This window comes from Amphiprion ocellaris, chromosome 16 (genome assembly GCF_022539595.1).
Source record: "Amphiprion ocellaris isolate individual 3 ecotype Okinawa chromosome 16, ASM2253959v1, whole genome shotgun sequence".
NCBI classification, from domain to species: domain Eukaryota; kingdom Metazoa; phylum Chordata; class Actinopteri; family Pomacentridae; genus Amphiprion; species Amphiprion ocellaris.
Window position 1 is genome coordinate 4380548 of NC_072781.1, and position 20294 is coordinate 4400841.

The 20294-nt window shown below is 43.4% G+C and overlaps 1 protein-coding gene across 6 annotated transcripts in view; it reads left to right on the plus strand.

The window, feature by feature from the left end:
• sdccag8 (SHH signaling and ciliogenesis regulator sdccag8) overlaps positions 1 to 20294 on the plus strand; it is a 129887-nt gene that overhangs the window by 11307 nt on the left and 98286 nt on the right. For 5 of the 6 annotated variants that reach the window (XM_055018367.1, XM_023289205.3, XM_055018368.1 and 2 more), the window contains 2 exons: positions 13400 to 13527; positions 18940 to 19048. In XM_055018367.1, the coding sequence (XP_054874342.1) occupies positions 13400 to 13527; positions 18940 to 19048 (237 nt within the window). Of the gene's footprint in view, positions 1 to 13399; positions 13528 to 13672; positions 14536 to 18939; positions 19049 to 20294 lie in introns of those variants that run through there. The other variant, XM_035956777.2, reaches the window with a different exon arrangement.

Below are 20294 nucleotides of genomic sequence, written 5' to 3' on the forward strand. Positions count from 1 at the left end.
GATCATCAGCCAGCTGTGAGTTGGACAGCCCAGGATCTGTCCTAATCCCCGCCACTCTGTTCACATCGCCTCACATACACTCACACACACACTCCAGTCCCAGCCCCAGCCCAGCAGAGGGCTTTACCAAGTTTGTTTTGTTTGTTTGCTCCTGTCTTTCTTCACTTTCTTTCTTTTCTCCTTTCCTTGTCTCCATCCAGCCTCATCTCCCCCCGTGTTGTGATCACACATCCCAAAGGCCACAGTGAAAACTGCCCAGCATAACTTGTACTTCCAACCCATGCCAGCTAGGAATGAGTGGATAGATGTGTGTTTGCATGCGTTGGTGTATCCATGGTTGGTTGAGACCTGTGGGCCTGCTTTGTGTTTGGGACGAGTCGAATGTCTGTGAGGCCCCAAATCTTCCACAAGTTTTGTTATCCCCATGAAATCACTCCTCCATGTTCATGAGGGTGCTTGCTCAGAGCTATAGATGGACCTGGAGCTGAGACCACTTCAGTGAATAAGTTTACTTGCCGTCACTTTCTCATCTAGAACTTCTCAGTGTGGATTCCTGGGCCGGGAAATGTTTGAATGTGTCTGTTCATATAATCTGATGAACACCTGAAAAAAGAGTGTTCAGTTAAAAACTTCCTGGAAGTGAATTAGATCAGGGTCAGGAAGGCTGCTGGATGGACCCATTATGACAAAACATGTCATCTATGAATGTCTGGCTGAGGATCCTTTGAAAGATAAAAAGGTATGGACCTTTACATTTGGGTACATGATGTTTAAAGGCAGGTTCTTAAAGCCTGCCTGAGGTAGATACTCCGAGTTGTGACCAGAAACCATTGACTGCATACAATCATAGGCAAACTATCTGCAACAGCTTCCATAAGCTTCCTGAACAACCATAGTAAGTGCCATCTATTTCTCTGTGGTGGCTCTGACTGTCACCATCTTGGTGAACCCAACTCCTCTTAATGCCCTCAATTATGCATAACTTTAAGCCTTTATACAATTTAAATGAGAGAGTTGTATAGTGATTCACCTCATGGACAGTTGCCAAGACAATGAAAATGGAAAGTTAGCTGTAGAGACCAAAATTGCTTCTTGCATCAGGCTGTAAACTTGTTTATTTCTGCTGTAAAGTTGTGCATTTTAACATAGGATTTTATGGGGATTGGCTTCAAGAAACTGTAGTTCATAGCATTTTTAGTGTTGGCTTCATTTTTCAGCCTGAGAGGTCGCTGCATGGTGGGAACTCAATGAGGCTATGAGCTGAAGGAGGCTTTTTGGGTTTGGATGGGCCAGGGGACTGAGGGCTCAATGCCATTTGAAGCAAAACCTCAGATATTAGGAATATTGTTGAGAGGCTATGGAAAAGTGTATCCAGTAGGGTTCATTGTGTGTGGGTGTGGATAAATGTCAGATGACTTGAGAAAATCAGGCATTCTTTGCAAGGACAAGAAATGCTTATTGTGACTATCATTAGATGGAACACCTGAAGAATCTCTTAAATCTAAATGAGATGGAGGAGTCTTTAGATTTAGGGACAACATCACCATTTCACTGTGATAGAAATGGGGCGGTGAGACTAGAAAGGACAAAATGGACATTAGACACTGTTCCTTCAAAATGAAAGAAGCCACTTGAAGAGGTAAGGCCATGTCATCAAGATGGCTTCCTGTGAAGGTATTCAGGGCTTGTTGAAAGGGAGAAGGATACATCCGGCCTGAATCTAACACAGATCCTTGCTACCACCCAGATAAATGGCATAAAATGGAATAGGTTGTGTAAACTCTGCAATGCGATGATGTAACACCCTCTCCTACCTTCAACAGCACATCAACAATTAGAACAGGGTGGATATGCTGATTGTACTACCAGTGTTTCATTAGGGTAAAAAGTGGGCCATTGCATTCTTGTTTACTTGCATTTCTTGTACCTGTGTCATTGCTTCACTGCACTGTAGTATATAACTCTTACCCAGGTATCAGAGGGTAACCATGCCACTAATACAATACTATACAACATTTGGAAGGCAATTAAAGGCCTACAATCACTAAAAAATGTTTATGAAGTAAGATAGAATGTACATCAGTAGCGATGCACCAGTAGGCGAGCAGATAGACAGAGCTGGAAGGTGAGACAGATACAGTTCCTGTGTTTTAAGGCCACTCTCTCCTTTGTGTGACCCAGAAATCAGATGATGGATGCTGAGAAGCCGAGAGACAGTTAGTCAAAGCTCCCGACCAACCGCTGCGACTCTTATATACGAAGTTCCCAAACTCTATTAAACATGTCACGCTGCTGCTGCTCTCTGTCTCTCTGTACCTCTACCTAGTTCTCTATTTTTTTTTCCTCCCCTCAGTTGTACATCGTGATAGCGAGGTCTGGAAAGGCGGTGAACAGAACTGTGTGTGTGTGCGAGGGCGGAGAAGTGTAAATGAGGAAGGTGAGGCAGCAGATGCCGCGTCCCGCCAGAGGCTCGCTTTGAGCAGCGAGTGAAATCTGGGCGCGACAAAACTGCTGCAAACCAACTCGGCGGGAGGCCCTTGTCCAATCACGGCCCGGAATAAAAGGGCCGGGGCGCCACGCGGGCTGCAGTCACTCAGGAGAGGCGGGGGCCATAATGAACCTTCAAGCGCTGCCAGCGAGCGCACACACACTTGAGCACAGCATCGTTCGTTCTACCTGGCATTAACAGTGTCGAACCACTGTCATCACGCACACACGCACACACAGCCTCTACAGCATCATGCCTGTTTGTGTGTGTTTTTGAGCGTGCGATTAGATGAATGTGCGTGCGCGTCTTTGTGCGAATGTTATGTGTTGATACCTTTGGGCTACACCTGTGTCTGTGAAGTTTGATGTGTGTGTCTCTGTGTGACAGCAGCGGGGCAGTGCCAGGTATGAGGCTCGCTGTGTGTTTTTGTGTGTTTGCACGTGTTTGTGTGTGCTTGTCTGGTCGGCGGCCATGTTGTTGGGTAGCAGATGGCACCATGGTTGGCAGGGGAGGGGCTGCTTAGCACAACTAATCAGACAGTTACGGATAGGGCAGCTGGGAGGGCCGTCGGCCAGCAGTGTGTGTGTGTGTGTGTGTGGTTGTGTGTGTGCGTGTGTGTGTGTGTGTGTGTGTGTACCACGGAGTGCCATGATGTTGACAGTGGTGGGCCCGTTGGCCCGGTGACGAGACCTTGCCGCGTTCTTCTCTCCTCGCTGTCGGAGTGCCCTCTCTGCCATCCTGCCTCCTCACCTCTCTGTTGCACTCTCGCTGTCTCTCTCACTCAATCTGTTGAGACCTACTTGTTTTTTTTATCTTTCTCTCAGTTTCTTTGACTCTCAAGCTCCTTTTGTCTTTCTGCCACACTGTCTCACTCTCCGCTGCATCTTTTCGCATCTTTAAGTTCATCTATGGCAATTTTGTTTATGTGACATTATCTAAAGCATATTGTGTGTTTTTGTCAAGCTGGACACCAACTAATATGTATATTTAAACTGTATACCAGCACTAAACCTTTAAAAATGCAGCCTCTTGTGCAGGAACATGTCTCTTGGCTTAATACATATTGACATTTATGAAGGAGGTCAGTGTCTGTATGCTTGAGAAAATCACCCAAAATACAGCCAATGACAGCCTTTGACCTACATAGGTGCACTTTCTCGCTGTTTCCGTGTTTCCGTCCTTGTGCTTCTGAATTCTGTCTCTCTGTATTTTAGCTTGTCTGCTAATGCTGAAGTTACCAAGCATAAGACGTATGACGGCCAGGTCTACATTTGACCCTTTGACCCTAAGCATTGTAGGCAACCTCAGGGCTTTTTTACTTTCCAAACTCTAATTTCAGTTTGTTTCCAAGACATATAGTCTGCATTGATCGTATAGAACTGGATGAGGGCTGAACAGTTCATCTATTTCAATCAATATTGCAATTTGAAACTATGTAGTCAAGTGCAATTTAGCATATACAGTGGTGTGGCTATTCAATGGTTAGACTAATGCTGTAATTCAGTTTTATCCAAGTTGAACAGATTTAAGCTGTCAGGCAATGTTTGTGTTAGCTATTGATCTGTACATAAAACATGGTTCAGGCTGCAATCTGTGCTTTGACAGACATTTATTGGCCACACTTTGCAGTGCGTCTGACCCATAGTTTACACGTTCGTGTCACTGGTTTTACAAATTCATGTAGTCCTCCTTGTGTGACAGTCACTCTTTTCATAGTACCTAATGTTATAATGCTTCATCACATGTTTAAATCTATCACACTGAATATTGAACTGAAGCTTGACTTTGACACAAATCAAACCACAAAAGCAATATCTGATATTTTCCCCAAATAGTCCATCCCCAGACTGGATTATGAAACGCATATAGGTTTAAATCCATTTCCAGACTAGTGCAGGGATGGACGTTTTCATCTGGGAAACACGGTTAAAGTATGACAAACGCAGTGAACAGACGGCTTTCTTCCTCATTTTTCCTTTTTAGTCTTTTTGTCACAACCAAGCAGTGTAGTTAGGTGGCTGCTAGGAGACAAGTGCATATCAATCTACAGTTTCTTGTATCCATCTATCATCCCTCTTTCTGTCAGAGGATAAATACTACCATGTGCCCGTGGGAGCTTTCCTCTCTCACTCGAGCTCAAGAACTGCGTGAACTTACTTGCTTGGTAACAGCTGACATTTCAATGCTCTGAATTCAGCAGAGGAGAATCACACTTTAGTGTAAGTACGAAGATTATTAAACAGAGCTGTAATCTATCCATCCTGCAGGGCTGAACATGGATAGAATAGACAGATCGCTGACTGCGAGACCTCAGGCAAGATGGAGGCAAATCTGTCGGCTACAACTGTTGTCACCCCAGCCAAGTGTGCCCTGGGACACTGGCCTACATACACTCACTACTGCTGGAGGACAGAGAAGGAAAGGGAGAGCACCAGCCCTCTGTCATCCATCCACCATCCACTCCTCACCGCATTCTATATTCATCTCCTGTCCTGGTATATTTACTTACAGAAAGTAGTACACATACTCTCAAACTGTGTGGATCTGAGGTTTTTCCTAAATAAGGAGTTCACCAGGAGTTTTAGTGGCATGCGTTTTATGTTATTGTGCTTTAAACTCAGTGTGCGTGGATCTTAAGATACATAAATTGGTGTAGATGTGTGTCTCTGTGTGTGCATGTGTGTGTGTCATCTGGTCAACTTTGTGCCTTCACACACTCCTGCTGTGAGGGTGGCAGCATCAGTGGCTCGACACAGTGCCCACTGCCCAGTAGGCACAGCTTTCATCCAACATGACAGAACCACTCTCTGCTCTTCCTTTCCGCTCGTTTTCTCTCTTTTACCTCTGTCGCTCTCTTTTACCTGATTGATCTGTCCTTTTTTATCTTTTCATCCTCTTCATTTTTTTATCCTTCATATAGCTGCTCTTTGTTCCAGTTTTTTTCCCTTTCCCTTTTTACATTCAATCCATCACTTTCTCTCTGTTGCCCTTTGTGGGCACAGCAGTGCCAGGCAGTAGGTGGTAGGCCAGTGCCCCCATCAGCAGATTGTACTGGGAGATGATCACAAAGAGGAGCAGGAGACATAAGGGAGGAGGATAAGGCTGGAGCAAGGTACCAGCTGAGTGGAGGCAATCTGGAAGATGGAGAAGGGCAGTAAGGGAAGAAAGTGAGAGTTAAGATGGCATTGTATGGTGGGAGAAGACAGGAGGGAGTTCCTTCAGACTCCTCCATTCACAGTTGATATAAGACTTTCCCATTGGTTCCTAGAATAAATTATTCAAAGAGTTTAAAGTGGTGTGGCATCTGAGAGAACCCTAAAAGAAAACAAATGATTACCATTTTTTGATGTAAATCAAAAAGCAAACATTATTTATGTAGCACAGTCCATCTTTTAAATGCAGCTCCAAGTAATGGATGGGGAGAGAGGTGAAATTTGCATGAGTTTAATTCAAAATAAAATCTAAAATAATAGGTGTAATAACAGTTTAAGGAATAGGAATGAGTCAAAATAAAAGCACACAGGGTAAAAAGGTGAGTTTTAAGTTTTGCAGATGCATGTATCCTCAAAAAATGCATTAAAATAATGAGAATTAATCATTTTTTGCAACAATAATTAACATAAGAAGTCCTAAAATAACACCACATGGGTTGATTTTTTAATATTAAAAATGCATTTTCATTTTTAAGAGAGGAACATACTTCAAAAGATCTGTTGTTTAATTAGAGCTACTACCTACAGCCTTTTTTAAACGTTCATGCATATAATGAAAAATGCTCAAATTGATCTCTATAGAAGCGTATAATGCGCTCTGTGAACCCTGAGTCTGTTAATCAGGCGATATTGGTAAAGACACAGCTGATTAAAAAAGAATGGCCCAGGGGAGCGAGAGAAGAGTTAGCAGAAGGCGTGTGAGAAAGGAGGTGAGGAGATAAGAAATTAAATGAGGAGTTTGCTGAGGTTTTCATGGGTGGGTTTGGAGAGACGGTGCGTGTTTCTTCCTGCCAGTTGCCCCCGAGCCTTGTGGGAGGGGGGAGGTGCGTTTGAAACGACATCAGGTACGTCTCAGGTGTGAAGTGAATTCCAACGCAGGTGGACTGTGCTCACACCAGGGGAGAACACCTTGTGTGGTTTGAACTTTCAGCACATTCACTCTCACTCCTCTCTCTTTTAGCTCATCTGAAACTTTCTCTGTTATGTCAGTTATGTGGTTAATTTTTCCATTTATTGTAAAACACCAATATATGTATTACCCCTACACTTTATAAAATGTCTAATGAGGAGAAACCTGATGGAAAAAATTAATTTTCAGCAATCATTTACCTTCTCAGCTGAAATAGATCTGACCTCCAGCACCGCCACATATGCTAGTCATAACTATTTCTGTAGGGCACAGATTTGACACCGGCGTCGAGTCCTGGGTTTCTGGATTGGGTCAGTGTGAGAGCATATTGTACGTATGCTGTGTGTTTATTTTTAAAAATCACAGATGCCTGCGCTGCCAGTCCGCTCTTCTTGTGTTAAGACCATCAGTCATCTGTGCCAATTAAGATTTTTAAACTTCTCTTGCTCTGTTTTGTGAGCAGAGAGATGATGACAGAGGCCAGTCAGCGGCTAATTGCTTAAATCTAGAGCTGTTTTTTTTTTCCATCCGAGGGAATGTGTGCCGTGACAACAAATGTTTGTTTCTATGAGGGTCATGTATATTTTTAGCCGTCAGTGTGTATTTGTATACATTTATTCCTATGCGTATACAGCTTTTAAGTTGCAGAGTTATTGTTCATAATACTTTAAATGTGTGTGTTGGTGAGGGGGGGTATGTTTAATTTTTTTGCCACTTTTATCAGTAGCAGTTTTCAGTTTTTTTCGGGCACGATTGGCTATCCGCTGACCTTGGTGGCGGCGGGGGGGCTTTGGTGCTCCTTGAAGAAGAAAAGAGGCTTGGGCCGCCCGCTGTAAACAAAGTTGACTTGCCGACAGATGGATTGAATGACAGAGAGGCTAACTGAGCCAGGAACGGGCCTGGCAGCATCGCACTGAGCAGAGAGAGAGTGGAGGGAGGGAGAGAGAGAAAGAGAGAGAGAGAGAGAGAGATAAAGGGGGGGAGAGAGAGGGGAGAAGAGAGAAGAGGTGGCCAACAGGAGAGGAGGTGTGAACAGGTGCAGGGCCGCTGAAGGAAGAACCAGCAGATGGAGAGAGACACAGCCAGTTTAGTTACAGGAAAAAAGGGTGGGAGGGAAACGAGGAGGGAGGAGGGAGAGATGGAAAGAGCAGGAGAAAAAAAAAGAGGATCGGAGCAGAGATGCTGTGGATGGATGGATAGACGGATGGATAGGTAGATGATAAACAAGCAGCCACGGCGCATCAGGCCGCCTCTGTGTTTGTTTCATAAAGTAGAGCAGCGAGATGAAGGGGAGGAGGGGTGTCGTGAAGAAAAATGTGGGAGCAGAGTGATTGACTCGCATCACCCCGAGGTTTAATAAAAATGTGCTAAAACACATTGAGGTGCGTGTGACAGAAAATCGTGCGGCGCCGTGTGCGGTCTGCTACACAAAACAGTTCAGATGTTTATTGTGCGCGGTGTCACTGATACGCAGCACAGCAAATGTTCAATATGTCACTTTATTTTTTCCGCGGTGCACTCATCCATTGTTGGCAGTATCGGTTAGATAGGCCTACACCAGGCCTCTACACACACACACACACACACACACACACACACACACACACACACACACACACACACACACACAAGCAGAAATCATCTTTGTAGTCCTGCATGTCAAACTGTTGAATATTAATGCGGTCTGATTGATGCAGTCTATCATAAATAGCAGTGGATCCGCTGGAATTCCTCCACAAGAATGAATCATCGCAAGTGTCAGCATTTTGAGCGGTTGAAGAGCAAATAGTTGTAATTTTATAGTACTCTATCAGTTCGTTTTATTTTTAAAATATAGGTATGGAGTTAAATGTATGAATTTCATCTCCATTTTTGCTATCTTCCAAAAATCTAAATCCGATATCAATAATTGTGTTGTTGATGCTGTGATGACATCTTACACAATGTGAGACATGACAGGTAATATATAAATATGTAATTCTTGGAAAGTGTTACAAATAAAACACTTCTTTTCCACTGTATGTAATGTTTAGTATTATCTAAATATGTAAGACTGGATTTATGAAGCACTGCCCAGAGTTTTGCTTTTACTACAGATGGTCCTCAGCGATAGAAATAGTATCATTTGTCCTCATCTTGATTCTTTTTCTCTGTCTTTGCAGAAATCATCAATATCTGCAACAGTCAGTCTTCTTTGTTGCAAACAAAGCCTGTGTTTCTGTGTGTTTGTGCTATAGGCTTAGTTCACAGTCTGTTCACCTGTATGTTAATTTCACACCTGTTATTTTGTAACAGCAACATCGCAGCGCATAAATATGAATATGCATTGATTTGAGGAATTGCTCTCTTTAGTTTCCCATTTGCCTTTATTTAGATTATTAATATATTGTATGTTAATATTTACCACTTTACCTTACGATGATTTCAGAAAGTTTAAGTTTGCGGTTGTGCTTCATCAGTCATGTCACTGTTTAGAAGTTATTTGAAATTGCAAAGACATATATTTTTATATCACCTTTGTGTATTTTCGTGGTATTTGCTTGTTTATTCATACATGTATGACTTTAGTTTGTGTGTGTCTGTATGTAAGTCTGTTTTTACTTTAGTCTAAACAGCGGTCAGTGGTGTCTGGCGTTGGCGAATGTCTCCAATTCCTCCAAGTCCACCGTCTGACTCCAATTTGTGCTCGTTCTCTGATAAACCGCGGCATTTGGTGGTTCTGGCGTGGGATGCCGGCTGCACCATGGGGTGCTGCAAACTCCGCGCTTGGTCAGGCCCTGGCACCCCACATCTAATGGGCAACAGCTTGAATAGTGCCCACTTAAGCAGGCAGTGTGGACTGGGCTCCCTCTTCTTCCTCACCACTCCAGCCAGCTAGCCAGCCAGCCACCGCCTCTGCCACCTCCCACTTACCCAGCAGCCACTGTACCTGGCCGCAGCCCCAGAGCCATTCCAGCCTACCTTAGGCCCCTGGCCCATGCAGCTTCCGCCATACTTATCAAGCTGTCCTACGGTGCAGCAGGCCAGGCATATACAAACAGGCCCAGCTATCTGCTAACTGAACATTCAGTCTATTGCCTCCTATGCCCAAACAAGAGTTCCTGCCACAGGCAGCGTCCCAGAGCCCATTCACCAATTAACTGGAAGGCAGATTATGGCCCAAGGAGAATTATGCAGCTCCAGCCCCACATATTCAGCCTCTGCTCTCGCCGCCGCCCTGAACACTTGCTCCAGGGCTTGGCTCTCCACTGACATCTCTCCTTTGCTTTCTGTTTTTTTTCGCTTTAGTTTAATAGTGTTCATCAGCAGCCATTTTGTGACAGCATTTACAAGCAAATAAACATGTTGCATTTGATTGGGGGTACAAAATGGCGTAGGGGAAAGAACCACAGAAGTTTCTCTTGTCATCTTCAGTTTGATCTTCGATGAGACTCTCAGGCCTTCGTCACAGAGATATGAACACTCAGACCTACGGCTGCTCTGAGGTTTGGAAGCACTCTGGACTGATACCCTTCACTACGTCTATTTGAAGCCTTGTATTTGTCGTGCAGCACTATTTATTTATTTAACTATGTATGTTGAGCATTGAAATGATGAGAAAGTATCATGAATTGACAACTGTTTATTTATTGGCAGGCAACACGTGCAACATATTCCAGACTCTTTCAACTTAAACCATAGCAGCCTACGCTTGGTTGTTGGGAACGGCTTTGAGCTGAGCAAAAATAGCCTTCCTGTGGAATAAGATAAACGTCCTGTGGAATCAAAGTTAAATGTGCACGACACATGAATTATACCGAGGCAACAAAAATCAATAAAGACAGAACAAAACACAGGGCCTTTATCAAATTCCTTTAACTTTAGACTGCAGGAAAAAAACGCTACTAAAATACTGTTTCATTTCTGCCTGCCCTCAATTTTCTCTGCATTTAAAGGGGATAACAGGCAACAAAGTGCACAGAAAGAAACAAACACAACCAGCTGGGTGAGTGGCGATTGAGTTACAAAATGTCATATTCCTTTACATTAAATATCCGATGAGATCATCTTATATATCATCTTACAAACTGCAAATTTACTGGCGTTTTCAGATGCCTGCTAGAACTGCCACACCGATGAAGATACTGAACCTATTTCAGCCGCATATTGAGGAATACTCTGATCGCCTCCCAGATGAAACTTTTTCTATGGCTGATGCTTCGGAGCACCTTCACTCAGACCCAACTTATCTAACCGAAACTTAAAATCAGCACGCCTCTCCGGGATTTTTCGCACTCCCGTCCAGAACTGAAGACCACGGAGTCTGTTTGTTCTGTTCCGTGTACTTTGTTCGGTTGTACTTGTAAACGTTGGTTCAGTAGATCAGTAAGACCAAACAGATGCCAAATGTGTAGCTCTCTGTCTTTTTGCTTTTCCATCCTCAGTTTTTTATCACCCTCCTCTTCCTCGCCGCCACCACTCTATTGCTGACTGCTGGAACTTTCTGGCGGTCTGTCTGATGCTAATTGGTGGGTAAACAGGTCTGGTGTGAGCCGCCCCCCCACCCGCCCACCAACCCACCTCAACCCCCCCCCATCCCAATCGCACACACACACACACGCACACACACATAGACATACACAAATACACACGGCCCCCTGGAACCTCTTGCAGGACCAAATGGCTGGCAACGCCTGCCCGCCATCTCCCGCTGAGCCCTGGTGTGCGCTTTGGTGGCTCAGGCTGCTGTTCAAGCCCAGCAGGGGTTCATTCACTCGCGCACACACTCATAGGCGTACAGACACACACAGTCTCCTTGTGTCCCCTGCACACCCGCCACCCGCTTTCACACCCCAGACAGCAGGACAGCAGGAGAACACACACACACACGAAGGAACAGACAGACGCGGTCACTTTAGAGATGCAGGCCAAGCGCTGTAGGGGAGAAAAGTTTTCACTTAAACTGGAGAATTCTCTCTTCATTAGCGCCTTTGGACTTCAGGAAGAGTTCTGTTTATTTGTTCGTTGTTTTTTTTTCTCCTCCTCTCTTTGTAGTTTTTCTTTTCTCTCCTTCTTTGTCTGTTTCTCTGTTGTTCGATTTGGACTTAGCTGAGTTAGAAAGTTTCGATTCAAACAGGAACAAAATGCAGCATTCGTTCAAAGCCAGAAACCACCTTAGTTTGCATCTTACCTGTCCAATTCTGCTATTGACACACATTCAAGTGTAGATTAAAGTGATTTCATCGCTGCTAAATATGTCTGTGTTGCTGTCGAGCTCAGGACTGTGTACTGTGAAGCCGTATATGTACATATGTAGACTTTCTGCATGCAGCATATGTACAACTGAATTCTATTAGTACAAGTTGTACAAGGAAAGTAACACCACACGGCAGATTTCTAATTTTTAATATTTGGACGTCCTTGACTTTAAATCCGTCAGTAAATGCAGCTTTTCTTCTCATCACGTATGTAAAGGAGCGGTTCATAGGAGTGTGTGTGCATTAGCAGACAGCTGCAGTATCACTCAGGGGTCTTAAAGCTGACAGTGGCCTGACACATTTACCCTCCGACCCCCCGAGTCTTTTCTGTCATTGTCCTTTCCGTCCTCTCTTTCATCCAGTCGTCGTACAGCGAGCGCTCTCCTCCTGCTTCCTCTCTCACCTCTGTGCTCAGCTACCAGTCGCTCTTTTTTCCACATCGCTGATTTCCTTCACATCAAAAAAACCCCTCTTTTCCTCACCTTGTTCCAGAAACAGTCAGCTGGAATGAAGCAGGAAGATGTACTGACTGATTTATTCTACTCAGGTAGCTGGTATTTGCCTCGTAGCTTTCCCCGATCACACTGCAGGCTCACCTTTGATTTTTATGCTCCTGTGAAATGTGAACATTAATGAATGCGACCCGACATATCTCTTTGTTTTTATTGAGAGGGATTATGAAATTTACTTCTTTAACAGCTGCTCATATTTGTTTCTAAGTGTGTTTTGTGGCTGATTAACTCGTATATTCATGCATTTATGAAAGTCTAAGTCGTTTACAGCAGTATAGTGCAGAACAGGTCAGTATTGTTTGCTGTGGTTAAATAAAAGACATCACATTTTTCCTCAGATTTACATGATAACTATCTGATTGTGCTTTTAATGCATGAAACCTTTTTCATGCTCCACTATGAGCCGAGGATGAGTAAGACGCCGTCCAGTGCAGCGATAAGTGCTTTAAATACTGGGTGGGGTTTTAAATAGTTTTCTTACATGTGTGATGCTCTACATATGGATGCTGTGCAGACATCAATATTATGAAATAACAGCAGCAGCAACGCTTGTTTTGTTCAAAGAGATAAGAGTCGAGCAGCCGTGCAGCTCAGTTTTATTTTTAGTTTTGGCGAGGTGAGCAGGTCGTTGCTGTGATCTGAAATTGCTAGAGAGTCAGTTTTGAGTATTTCTTTGATTTGGCTTCCTCTACTGCCCTCTTTTCTCTGCTTCTCATTTCACATTTCTTTGATGTGTTGTGTTCAAACTAAACATGCAAATATAAAGTTTATTTCACTCCTTTATTTAGTATTAAACAATGAAAACTTCCCAATTACAAAAACATTAATGCTGCTTGACTTTCTTCTAGTGTTGCAGGGTTGTAGCAGTAAGCAAGTGTTATGTTTTAATAACAGAAAATGTTTTCAAAGTCATAATCTCACTGAATGGCTGTATTAATGATCAGCTGATGGCACTGTCAGGAGATCAGTTTAGTTTATTTCTGCCACTGACTAAAAAAAAGCTTTGAATGTTGGTTGAATGTGTCCGTTTCTTTCCTCAGACAGGACAGAGAGAACACACAGCGGGCTCACGAGGAGGAAATGGCATCCGTGACACTTTCAGCGCGGGAAAGAGAACGAGAGCTGACTGTGACGCTGCAGCAAACTGAGGCTCGACACCAGCAGAGAGGTCAGTGCTTCAATCCACAGCGGTGGCAGGAAATACCGTCGACTTGTGACAAAACCTACTGCGTGTTATTCCCATCACTCTGACTGAATCAAATAAAAATCCTATATAGCTGATATCAAAGCTTTCCTTTCTGCTCGCTGCACAGAACAGAACCACGGATGATTTAGACTCCAAACCTCACACTGATCACCACTGGATGGGGCTGCATCACATTCTGGGAGACGCCACTGATCTGTGTGACAGTTGTCACTAAATGGAACATCTTCATACAGTCTTTATGAACATTTTTTGGTATATTTTCACCTTTATTACACAGACAGTGAAGTGAGACCAAGATTAGAGATAAATCTCGAACAGAAAGATGAGGAAATTGGATGCAGTGAAGGTCCGGGCTGTTCAGGATTCAAACCAGGGACTCTGCAGATGCATTCACACCGATGCGTCCTCATCAGTCAGTTGTCGGGGAACTTTATGCCATCTTTCTTTAAGCAGCCAAGTTTTCCCCTCTAGTTTTGTTGTTTTTAAACTATTAAGTACACATTTGCAGCTTACTTATGATAATTCTGGTATTTTTATTCAAGTCAATCAATTTGGGGGCAAAAATGTTTGGAACTGCTCCAATAATGATCAAGAATTCTATACGTAAAATGCAAAACTGGTTGTTTTTTACCACTGGAAGCCTAAGAAAATTACTATAAGGGTCTGAGGACATCATGGATATGAAGTCTCACTCTGAAATCTGAGTCATCCAGGTAAGAGCAGAGTAACATTACTGAGTTGGAGCACAGAAAGTGAAGCTTATTGTTCTGTAAAAGATTGAAAAGAAAACAAATATTGGTTTGTGTTTGCTCATTTTTAGTGAACCTTTACTTTTATCTTGAAATACATTGAGGTTTGGAGGTGTCAAGAAAATCACCAAGTCACAAATAAGAAACCTGGATAAGAGTTATGATGAAATTTGTAAAAGAATTTAAAAGTTAAAGCCAATAAATGAACTGAAACAGCAAAGTGAGGAGCCAGATTTCATGAAGCTTTTACAGCCTACCTTTGGGGATCAATGACACGCTGATGCTGTGGGTAGTGGTGCTACAAATGGATGAAAACGCCGTCGTCTTGGCAGCCAACATTTTGCAACATCTGCATAAAATTACTTTTGCTGAAAGGAGAATGTTCTTCCAAGATGCGAGAGACCTGCTGCAGACAGAGAGGAGGTAATGCTATCAGCTAACCTTATTTTATGGACCTGTAATCAGCACACATGAAGGCTCAGCACAATAATGCTAAAAACAATCCTGTAGTAAACCAGTAATATGAAGAAACGCCCTGTGGAATTACATTGCAGACATTTGGGAGTTGCCAGTTTTAGTGTTCCCAATATTGGACCAGTTCCAAACATTTTTGTCCCTATTAATCATTTACACCCAAAAATATGGAAAATAAAGCCCAGATTTTAAAATAATAGAATTATCCTTTAATTACTATAAGCAGCATGCTGTCTTATCCCTATTATTTAATTATAACATTTGTCCTTCTGCTATAGACTTCAGAGGAGAAGAAACGAAGTTAGTAACTAATGAACTGCATCAGTAAATACTAAATTTACATCAACTGATATCAGCTTCAGAGATGCAGGTGGGCGTTGGGAGTCCGTCTTCCCAAAAGGCTGCGTTTAAAGGTTTTTAGTAGAGAGCCACACAAAGACACACAGTGAAGAACATCTCTACATGGCTACACAGCAGTGTGTTCTCTGAGTTTCCTGTAGGCCCCTGCAGTACTCAAGCCTGTTAGTTCTTACACAGAGGAGAGGCTGGTGTGAGCGGGGCGGAAACACAGCAGAACTAAATACCACGGAGCAATTAGAGTCAGAATATCCAGAACTGCGTGGAGTCAAACAGCAGAGTTGACCAGGGTCAGCTACAGATTCACAGCCACTGAGCAGGGAGGGTTTTAGTCTCTTCCTCAAGGACACTTCAGCAGGACGCATCTTTGCTGGAACGGGGTCTTGAACCTGCGTCTTCCCTGTTGAAGGATGTTCTTTCCTTCTCGCTGTGCCCCCATCATACCCAGCATCACAACATGGACAGGAACACAACTTACCATCAGCTGAACGAGACCGATCTGAAGTGACCTCAAAAGAAAAGACGAGAAAAAAAAGCGGAAGCGTTAAGAGGAGAATAGCGGGGCAGAGCAGAGGGAAGGTGATGGGAGCAGAGCAGAGAGCCCCAGCTCAGAGCTCCCTGTCTGTCTGCACAGCAGAGCTGCTGCTGCTAGCACATCTGTTGCACCATCTGGATCCCCCCCCCCCACCCTCACACCCACCTCCCTCCCCGCTCCTATCTTTTTATTTACCTGTGGTTCCCTTCAACAACTAGGGAGCCTGCTGGTACGCAGAACAAAGATGGAGGGTATAGAGGGAGGAATGGATGGATGGAGGGAGGGATGGGGGGGATAAACAAAGGGTTTCTTTCTGGCGCGTGTCGGCAGCACACATGTTGTCTAAAGAGAGCTGACATCAGAGCACAGCAGGAAACTGTGGATGGGGAGGGGATAGAGGGGTGGACGTCCTTTAGTAACTCGCATCACTTCCTCTCCCTGTGCAACCCAACAGACGAGCTGGATAATTAGCTTTCTTGCTCTCCAAATCCCGCCTCTCTGTCCATCCGTTTGTCCTTCCATCCATCCGTCCTCCCCCCCCTCCCTTCTTCTCCGCTCCCCTCCCACCTTTTTTCTGAAATTTTTTTTTCATGTTTCTTTTTTGAGTAAATGTGTACAGAGCAGCCTCTAGATGATATCAGATATTTGTTTCTCTCTGTCCCTCCCTCCCTGCCACGCTTCTTCCCTCCATCCCTCCCTCCCTCATTTTTCCTCTGTTTGTTTCCAGTGCCAGTTCTGCTGTGTTTCTGTGTCCCAGGGTTCTTTTTGGCCTACGCATGGCCAGACGCATTCAAAGCCTGTTCAGCTAATTAGCATTCTTCATACAACTTTTCCAGCACTGACCAAACTTTGTTGAGTGTACGTGTGTGTGCACGGCTGTGAGTTTGTGTAGCTTAGTTTAATAGTTTAATGCTCCGTAGCGTCCAATTTCTGCTCTCCATGCATTGTTTGTGGTGGTGATTTGAAGACAGAGACTGTGTAGAGTGGAATAAAAAAAAGTCAGTGGGTGAGGAGCATCGGTTTTTACACCTTTCTACTTAGAATGTCCTGTTTTAATAGCAGCTATATGACACAGAGAAAGAAAAGTATAGTATCTCTTTCTTCTCCTCTCTTTCTTCTCCTCATAATATCTACTGTATGCAAAAAAAAAAAGTGAGCTACTTTTCAAAGACTGCGAGTCCTTGGTGTTTTTGGTTTTGGTTGACTGTAACAGAATGCCGGAGCAGGTGGATCATTGCCTCAATCCAAGCGGCAGCCATTGTTATTTTAAAAGAGCAGACATATGTTGGAGAGCGGAACGTGGACCGTTTCAAAGGAACGATGAAAGCCCAGTGTTGGATTGTTCAGAAAGAGGCCCCCATGAGCGGATGAGGACGTGGCAGGAAGGGTGGAAAGGAGAAAGAAAAGCGCTTTCAAACGACAATCCGCTCTCTTTCTGCACCTCCTTTTACCCTCCTCAACCCACTTTTTATTTCCATTTTTTCTCCTCTCTGTGCGGCTGTTTTTCGGTTCAGATTTGAATGTGAATGTTGACTGAAGCATTTTTTGGAATCGTTCAAAGAGACATATGTATTCTGCCTCTGGTGCAGTATTTGTTACAGTGAGTTTATTTCCTGCTCTGTCTGTTAGGTAGATGATGCTCTCTGATGAGAAGAAATGTGTTATCAGAAGTAGCCATGATGCTCTCACAGCATCTCCAAGCAAGCAGAGTCATTTTTAACTTTATTTCCTCCCAGTAACACAGCATCAGGCGGTTTGTTGAAACTGAAAACCCATGAAGTTGTTGCCTTCAATTAACTAAACATGATTCAAGTAGAATGCTGGATCATTAATATAACTTAAACTTTAATTTTGTCACATAATTTGTATTCTGCTGAGAAACAAAGTAAAAGATGTAACTACAAACATGAGCTCACTGTGCAACTTGCTTGGATCTGTGAATCTGAATCATGCCAAGAGAACTGTTTTTTTTTTTTTTTTCTCTTTTTCAAAACGTGGAGATCACAAAGAATCACTCCACTCTAAGCCACAACTTTTACAATCACATTTTGTTGTAAAATTCTGGCACGTCATTACAGTCCTGCAGTGTACTGAAACTATCTCCCAGTCAGCTACCCACCCACCATTATTTTCTATACTTTACTCACTGGGTTTTCTTCTTCTTTGGTATGTAAATCTCCTTTACACACATGAACAGGACTTACTTTAGCACTGAGGAGATTCATCTTCTAACTTTTTTCCGTGTATCTTTTCTGACCTTTAGTATTTTACAGTATTCTTGAAGGAGATGCTGTGTTTTGAGAAGCGGCTTTTACCATTTTCTACTAACTAGGACTGAAAAATTGATGAATTTCAAAATAAAATCACAATTTGAAGCAACGCTGCTAGCAAATTAAAAAGGCAGATGGAAACTTTCAGAGGTTGTTCTGCTGCTCATTGATCAACCTGTGGTTTGACTGATATAAACCCAGCTCAATATTTAATAGCCATACCTCATACATTTTGCAGCACATCCGACCTAGTGTTTAAACTGTGGTTTTATAAATTCATGCTGTCCTTTTGGTACAAATAAACATCTATATTACATAGTAAAGATTTAACTAAAGCATGACTATAAAAATCATATCAAATTTCATCATCTCAGAAAGCAATTCCATGTTTTCCCTTAGTCGTGACATCTTAATTTGTTTTTTGTATGTTTTTTTTAGGATTTGAACTGATAGAGCCAGTCTAAATTACTTTATATGCCACAGCTAACTGTCATAAAAACATAGCAGCTGCCACAGATTCAGTTTAATAAGATTACGTTAGCTATGTTTAGGTAGTAGAGCTAGTTAGTTTACTCTGGGTCAGATTTCTGGTTTATTGTGTCCATCTACATGCTATAGATACTGTACCTGCTGTATGCATTTAACAGCAGTTAGTGTCTATAAACAGGACAGATACTAATCTACACTCTATACTGCTGTAACTCAAACTGACACATGTTGTTTGGTGTTATTTAATTATTTTAAATGAGCTTCTTCATTTACAATAAACTAAGGAGGTTGGAGGTGAAGCTTTAATATGACAGCGGACTGTTGAGGCCGCTTGTAGAGTCTGATTACAACTAAACTTTGATGTTTGAAAGGTAGAAGTGTCTACGTGAAGTGAAATATGTCTTTAATCCCTGACAGGACCAGCTACTTAGAGTTGATATCACCTGTCGTGGTTCACCTCAGATTGACCGTCAGCCTTCCCATGATTGATTTCTTGCAGTTGGAGAGATGGACGGTCTCCTGAGTTCCCAGAATTCCCTGATCAGGAAGCTGAAGGAGGAGTGCTGCAAACTCGGGTCCAAACTGGAGGAGCGGACAGAAAACAGCAGGTCAGTATTTTCTCTTTTATTCCTTAATTTCTTCTTTTGTTCATTCGCTCAGTAATGCTTTCATTTTGTTTCACTTCTTCCTTGTTTGCTTCTCAACACAGTCACTCACATCTTGACTTATTCATTTGTCTTTGACACCATGAAAACAGTTGTTTGTGCTCCCACCCTGTTGTTTATTCCCTCTGTCTGCTGGACGCCCATGTCATCATTTCACCAGGCGTCATCCGTCCAGGCTGTTTGGACAGAGCATGTCAACATACTACACACTGCTTTCCAGTCTGACCTGTTTTCTTGTTAACCTGATGCTACAGTAGTCACAGCAGGCCTGCCCAGCTCTCCATCTGGGCCGCCTGTGTGTGTGTGTGTGTGTGTGTGTGTGTGTGTGTTTCTGTGTGTGTGTGTGTGTGTGTGTGTGTGTGTGTGTGTGTGTGTGTGTGTGTGTGTGTGTGTGTGTGTGTGTGTGTGTGTGTGTGTGTGTGTGTGTGTGTATGTGTGTGTGTGGAGAGTGACCCTGGGCCCAGTGTCCTGTCAGCTGTTGGAGCTGTGCTGCACATTAGTCACATGACAGCCCCCAATCTGGCCCTGCCAGACCACACTGGCCTCACCAGCTACAGGAGACGCACACACAACGCACACAGCGCACACACCGAGGCAGCCTGTGTGTTTTATTATGGAAGGACATGAAGTACACTTCCATGTACACAGTGGTGATGTGTTTTTCATGGGTAGGAGTTGGATACACTGGCCTGAGGGGTCAAAGACTACATCTGCTGTGTGTGTGTGTGTGTGTTCTGGACTTCAGCAGCAGTGTGGTGTTGGTGTGTTTGTGCCTCGGGCTGTTGCAGCTCCTGGAGTCCAAGCCCAGTGTAGCGGTTAAAGTCCTGCTGGACGGCCTCAGTCAGGCTAAGTGAGGTTACACCGAGACAGGAGCAGCAAGATGAAGAAGAAAACTCATGAATTGTTGTCAGGAGTTTGTCTTGCTGACTGTGTGTCGTTTAAGGCGTGCTTCTGTTGATAAGTGGGTGTGATGCTGAGACACTCAGGACATCCAGTGGAATACATAACTGCAATGTCTGGACAGGAACTGTTGCTGTCAAATAAATGCAAAATACTTAAATGATCATCTTTTAAAAATATGAGGTTGGTTTGCCATCAGTGGATTTCTAAAAATGCTCCTCATCCTTTAACAGCAAAGTGAAAAGTGTCTGTATTTAATATGATAACATTATTTGTATAACACAGTTCA